This window comes from Hylaeus anthracinus, unplaced genomic scaffold (genome assembly GCF_026225885.1).
Source record: "Hylaeus anthracinus isolate JK02 unplaced genomic scaffold, UHH_iyHylAnth1.0_haploid 12001, whole genome shotgun sequence".
Lineage (NCBI taxonomy): Eukaryota > Metazoa > Arthropoda > Insecta > Hymenoptera > Colletidae > Hylaeus > Hylaeus anthracinus.
In genome coordinates this window covers 15,081,129-15,088,049 of record NW_026534348.1, presented here as the reverse complement: position 1 = coordinate 15,088,049, position 6,921 = coordinate 15,081,129, and the positions used below count along the sequence as shown (strand labels likewise).

Sequence of the window (6,921 nt, the reverse complement as noted above, 5' to 3'; positions counted from 1 at the left end):
GGGAGTCACCTGCACGGCCATCCCCTGAACCTGGGCGTGCAGAACCTGCCGCAGAACCTGAGCTCGAAGCACGACAAGGAGGAGGACTCGGCGTCATCCGACGACGAGATCAGGAGACAGAGCGCCGAGGTGCTCAGAGTAAAGGCCGAAGAGGTGCTTCGCAAGGTGGACAATTAACTGTGGAGCTCGAAAGGGTGAACTTGAAAAGCCTGGGTGTGTGTTTTGTAAATATGTGGAAAGATCGAAGGAGCCGCGCTCGGATATTCTTTCAGGGGACGATGGTTTGGGGTTGTAGGTTGTCGGCTGCCTTGGGTTTGGGAACAGTGGAGGGATGCACCGAGCGCGGATGTACATTTTATTGGAACGTTGAGGCGTAATGCAATGCAGCTGTGTTTCTGCGTGGAAGGGAGTTGTAGAGGAACTCTAAGAATTTCGTTGCGAAATGCTAAATTTACATAGTTCGTCGACGTGACGTCAGGTGTGAGCGCGGTACCGAAGTTTTATTTTGAGTTCGCGGCGGTGAATGCGTCTTCGAAACCGCTGACGGTTTTCTAGTGAGTGGCTTTCTTTTTACCGGTTCGTTAGATTGCCTGGAATCGGATACCAAGAATGAATTTTGTTTTCAGAAAGGAGTATTGCAATTATAGTTTGAACAAAGTTGTAGATAATAATTTGGTTCTGAAAATATCCAATAAGTTGTTCGATAAATTGCTTTTGGTAACGGTGAATGCAAAGTGCTGGACACGAATTTTCTTAGAGAGCCCGGTTCCTTAGAAATCGCGAAACGATCGAAATGAACTCGTAGCGGATGAAGGACTTTTGTAACATATATGTATAATACACAAACGAATACATAGTTATAAAACACGTATAGTTTCTTTCATGTAAATATGTAGCTAATTAATTACGTTAAGAGAAATATATGACACTAATTAAAATCAGCCAATTTTTTATTTCTTCCCTGCACCTTTTCTTCATTCCCTAAATGTCAATCTAAGCATAGTCACGCAGAGGATCACCGGTGATGTTTTCAACGATAGAAGTTTATACATTTTTCTGAGCTTACTGTTTTGGCACACTTATGGAAAAGCTACGCTTGCTTCCAGATGAATGTTCCAAGATCATAGATCGTCAAGCCTAAAATTACCTTTCGCTGTAGCCACCACGTAATAAATCAAACGCGATATTTTCTTGTACACCCTGATAGCACTTCGAAGCCTTAAACCTTAATTTCCTTTAATTACCCACTACTACAGCTCAATTTTAATTCGTCCAAAGCACGAACGTTTGCTTTTCCACGTAAAACATATTACACTGTATCGCGATCGAAACCATCCCTCCCATACGAATTCTAGGACTAATGAACGTATTTTCGTGAAACGTTCCCGCCCCTCGAGCCCCTAATTTTCTGTCTGTGAGAACCCGGTTAACACAGTGGCACGACAAAATCGCTTCCGTGTCATTAATCATGAAAAGATTTCGGCGTCGTAACGACGATTTCCTGAATTCTGGATTGTCGGGGGCAGCTGACTAGGCGGGTGTCTGGCTGACATGCAGAGGGGGGCGACACTCGATTCTCACGGATTTTCGGTGTAAACATCGACTGCGACGTTTAATCGCGTCAACCCTTTTTCATCCAGTCTCGGATCTAGACATGTTTGGGGTTAAAGCTAATTATTTCGTGGGGCACTCTTTCAATTCTTGAATGTTTTATTGAAGCTATATTATTATTATTATGAAAATACATGCACGAGGTTAATTATTTTCTTGGTTTACGAATATTATTCTCGTCTTTAGGAATTTATGGAATGTTCGTGTTCGTAGACTGAACTCAATATGATTTATATCGTATGAGCTTGATATTTTTAAATCTATTAATATTAACTTCTTTAATAGTCGTGTTATAGGGAATTGAATATGTACTTGATAAGTAGCTAGACTATACAACTTTTATATTCACACTTAATTAATCACTCTTATTATTTAGTGTACACGTTCCTATATTAAAAATAAATATTTATTTCGAATAAAATGTTTATCAAGGAAAGTCTAAGTATCTGTTTAATTTAAACAATGTCTGGAATAAATTAAACAGTTGGAATTCGTTATCCATTGCTCGAATAAAATTCTGCCCAGCTCTGGTTCGTCGCTGATTCGCCCCTGAGTCCACCTCCTCGGTGGCTTCCCACGTGCCCTCGTCAGGTACGCTTTGCTCATCCCGGTAACACGCACAACGGCAATTACAATCCGACCAATTTATCCGCCTTATCAGAAATTTATCTCCCGTAAGGACGAACGCGTCCGCGCGACGACACCGCCGCGACAATTATCGTTATCGTTATTGAACCGGTCCCCGCCTCAACGCTCGAGGGGGCATGAGGAAGTAATTATTGCGCCACCTGCGCCGGGACGATCGCCATCGTTGTTCTAGTTAAGATCGACAGATAGGGGCCACGAGTTTGCGGCAAACGTGCTTTACTTCCTGACCGTGCTTTTGTGTTACGATATTTCAGGTTCGTTTCTTTCGTTGCCCCGAATTATGGAGAACCGTGGGACCCTTCGTGACGCTGCGTTGTCGTTTAATTACGAACGAACCAGAACAAATTCGACATCGGATTATATATTAATGATAAAAAATTGAGTCAAAAACGTGGAATAATATTTTGTTGTGCGAGGCTTCGTTGCAGTGGTAAAAGAGTCTGAAGACATGCGGGGCACACGCGAGCTGATGCATACACTTTCATATCTGATTTTCTAGAAAACGAAGACTTATAAACATAAATGTTATTGTAGGGTTTCTATTTGTTTCTTTTTTCGTGTACAATAATTTTTTAATTGAGATTTCTTTGCCCCTATTTAAGCCCGTGTAAGTGTACTCTTACAGAGAAAATTTTCGTTGCGAAGGACAAGAGTGATTTGACGACGAATGACTCAAAGGACAGTCTTGACTCCCCGAAGAACAGTCATTGTGATTCAGATTGCGATGACAACCAGACGGATTCGGCGTACAATTTTTGGAAGGAAATGCTCAAAGTGGCGAGCAGGTGGAACGAGTGCCCCGCACTCGAGATACTCCGCAGACATTTTATATTCGCAACATTAGAAAGAGCACGCGCGCATGCTTTCGAAATTCCCCCCTCCCCCTTACGTTGCATTTTAGCTCGACAACCGCGTCGCATAATGCTGTGAAGTTCCGCTAAATGGAACCACTAGAAGGAGAAAGAAACGCTTCGGGTCCACTTTTGCCCTGCTTTCATACACCGCATCGTATCGTAAGCATTCACACCTACACCTGTCCACGCGATGCACTTAGGTATCGATGGCCCGCGAAAAGTTAAGGGGTTAAGACCTGGCGACTGGTTAAAAAATGTGGTAGCACGTGAAAATAGTCTTTGAATACGTCTGTCTAATTTTTTTAAACTTTTCATCATTCATCTAAATGTATTATACTAAACTGTTTTCTGAATTTCTCTGTGTTTATTTATTTTTAATACAAAATCCTGATGATATAGGTGGAATTAGTGGGGTCAGTTTTTGTATCGAGTACATATTATTAATTACGTCGAAATTAACCCCCGAGATACAAGTCCTCGAGAAAATTGAAACCGTTGATTTCAATATTTACTCGTAAAATCAATAAAACGGAAAAGAAATAAGTATAAGAATAAACAATTAATTTCACGAGTGGTCGAACGAGACCTAGAAGATTAAAGAGAAGAAAGTATCCGATTCTGTTTGATTCGCATAAAGTGGAAAGCAAAAGCTGCGCTGCGTTTCCAAAAAATGTGGAAATTCCAAAGGACGCCGGTTGGTTGCTTGACGAAACGCAGACGGTTTCAAATTGCGAGTTATTCGGGACGTCTGGACTTGGAATATGTCGAATGTAATAAACGTTTAATAGCCAGCGTATCGCAAGAATTTAATATACGTTTATTATTTCGTCGCTATTTAATTGTCCTGTTAATACTTGGCGCGCTCGTAACCTCTCCTGGTGTGGAAAAATTCGCATCGAGCGTTGAGAAGACAGGTCCTGCTCACCCTCTCTGTTTCCTTTTTTCTTTTTTTTTTTTATACGGCGTAATCATATGTTTTAAGGGGTTGGACGAGGGATCAGAGTTGAATACCACTGATCGCGATCGCGACGACTACGAAGGACAATTAGATTAAAAGCAGCGCCTCTCGCGGCGGCTTGAGATCCATTAGTGCCCATTGTACCACCCCATTTGCACCCCCGACGCACCACCCCCGTGTGCCGTTACTTCTGGCCCCTTCCACCTTCTCCCCTGAGCGCAGCCACCATCTCGAAGCCAGGTACTTATTCTCAATAGTAATATGCTCACTTCATACTTCCATCCCCCTCCCCTATGCGCTCACTCACCCTCTTTTCCTGGCTTCGACACCCACGAACACGTTCGCTTCCCTCTTTCTTCCTCTTTCTGGCGGGCTCGCACATACGGCCACGTCCGTCGTCTTCGTTCCTCCCGTCTGCCACGGTTAACGTCCGTCCCTCTCCGTTCCTTCGTTCTTGAGGAGCGGAAAGTCGCGAGAAGTGGAAGCACGGTCTGAAAAGATTTCTCCGCTTGTGAAAATCACTAGCAGCTGATACACGCCCGGGAACACCGGGCATTAATGATACCCTGAATGACACCAATTAGTCCATCTGCCGTGATAAACCTCCATCGTCGAGATTACTACCTATTCTCCTGTCTTTTCTTCCCCCGTCACGACGAGTACACGCTAAGTAACTGATTTCTATCGTCGCTGTTCTGTTCTACGCGACGCGGTAATGTTATCGACGGCGAACTTCGTTGCACGCTCGACGGCCTTCCGAACAGGTAGGCCGATTCAGGTCGATACTTTTTGGAGAAACCTTTGGTATGTCAGAGAAAAGAGAAAAATACATGGTTGAGATGAAAATCACTTTCAATGTAACAGCAGATATGACGTATATACTGTCGGTCTCATAAATATTCGCATTCCCTGTGTTCATTGAAGGAATTTGTCTAAATTAAATGATAGGTTTGATGTTTCCAAATAAATATATTTATAAATTTATTTATACAAATATTTAATTTTAATTAATTAATTTATTTTTACGAATAAATATATTTATAAGCTTATTAATAATATTAATGGGAATATTGATGGGGATGAATATTAATGGGATTGACTTTACGTGTTTAGGACGTATGAGGTAAGAGGTCTTCTACCTTCATCTTTTATAGATATATCAGGTTTGCTTCGATTCATACGAAGGAAATTTCCTACGTGAATCCTGAATCTATGTTACCTCAGATTCCAGGCTAATTGTAAGCGCCCATACGAGTGGAATCAGTAAAATAAACATTTCTTTCTTTCCATGCCATGGATCGAACGTGTGTGTAAAATTCGATTAAGCATCGAAGCAGTGCTTGTCTCGCAAACCAATAATAATTCGATTCCTGTTATTAAATTCAATTTACAAAAGTCTCATATTCATAAAACTTGTATTTGCATTTGTATCGTGAGAGAATGAAGCACCTTTCAATAATTAAGAATTCTCAACTTTCGACGTGTAACAATCCGATTCCTTCTCCCAAATACATAGTTCGAATAACGTTTCTCGAAGTGGCGCGTCGCTTTCTTCCCGCGCGGTACGTTGACGCAACGGCCCCCACCCCCCCGCCTGAGGTTTGAAATTAATCTTTCGCGGGAAACTTCATTTCCGTGGAAAAGGAGTCTAATTAATCTCTCCCGACGTAGCGTTTTCTCTACGAAGGCTCAGCGGTCGAAATCATTTCATTCGCTCGTTTCCTTAAAAGCGCGTTTCCTTCGAGGGCTTAATTACCGCCAAGAATGCGTTGCGCTTACTCTGGTTCGAGTAGCGTACCCGATTTTTCCGCCGGTTTGCCCGTGGATCCCGCCATGTTTAAATTGTATCTGCGTTGGAGAGCAACGAGGCCACTCGAGAGCGGAACCATAACGTAACGGGTACGCGGGCTAGATCGGTTCGCAACGAAATAGAACGGTACACGGCCGAGTCAGATTTATGATACGATTGCGCGGGAATTGTTTACCGCCGTATCCGCTGGAAAATCTTTTAGGAATGTTTCCAACCCTCGAGGATATTACGTCTCCGAAGATATTGTACTTGTAACGTACGCGGTTTGCTCACTGGAAAATCCTTCCTTGAGTTGATTCCACGGTGTTCGACATCGGCTCCACGCTGAGTCGCTTCCGTAATTCATTTATGATTCCGTTCCCCGAAATCTCCACCGTTTTCGTCGATTTCATTTGCAAATGTGGCAAGATCTTGTAAGCTTGAGGCATATATTTATCTTCAGGGGATATTTTTTTGAGGATGCGTTGACGATGATAATGAAAGAAAAATAAGTACATGTGGGTAGGTATCTTCAATCCTTCATGTTCGAAAATTCGAAGCATTGTCTTCAAATATTTTCAAGTAAGACTTGACATTGTCCAACTAATGGGAACCACCTAAAAGAGTTCGAGTGAAGATGTAAGGGATGTAAGGGAGCATGAGAAGTTAATAAACTAACCGAACCCACTGAAATGAAAAAACTCAGCCAATTATGCTCTTGCAATTGGGTAGCTCCTTCGCCAGGCATTCCCAAAATTTCAAAGGCATGTTTTGGGAGGGGCCGGGACACCCGCGGCGTAAGAAATTCAGCGCGAAGACGCAGAACCGACAGTGGCGGGACTCGGCGATGCGTATGTTTGAGAACTGCTCGCGTTCACACGTTGTGAAGCTGAGTGTACGATTATGCTTAAAAATTAGTGTCGTTGGCGCTCTAACTCCATACACGCGGTGCGTGCACACTTCATTAAGGCCATTAGAAGGCATCTGGGCACAGCGAGCCAACGACCTGCAACCCCCGAACCGATCTTTTCGTCTTTTCAGCCCCTCCAAGGGTGACCAAC

At 43.0% G+C, this 6,921-nt stretch overlaps 1 protein-coding gene across 1 annotated transcript in view; it reads left to right on the top strand.

The window, feature by feature from the left end:
• The window catches only part of LOC128891061 (aristaless-related homeobox protein-like), a 14,986-nt gene extending 14,063 nt beyond the window's left edge, over positions 1-923 (top strand). The window contains 2 exon segments of the mRNA XM_054150238.1: position 1; positions 3-923. The exon segment at position 1 is cut by the window's left edge and continues 69 nt beyond it. Coding sequence (XP_054006213.1) covers position 1; positions 3-177 — 176 coding nt within the window. The 3' untranslated portion in view covers positions 178-923.
• The last annotated feature ends 5,998 nt before the right edge of the window (positions 924-6,921 follow it).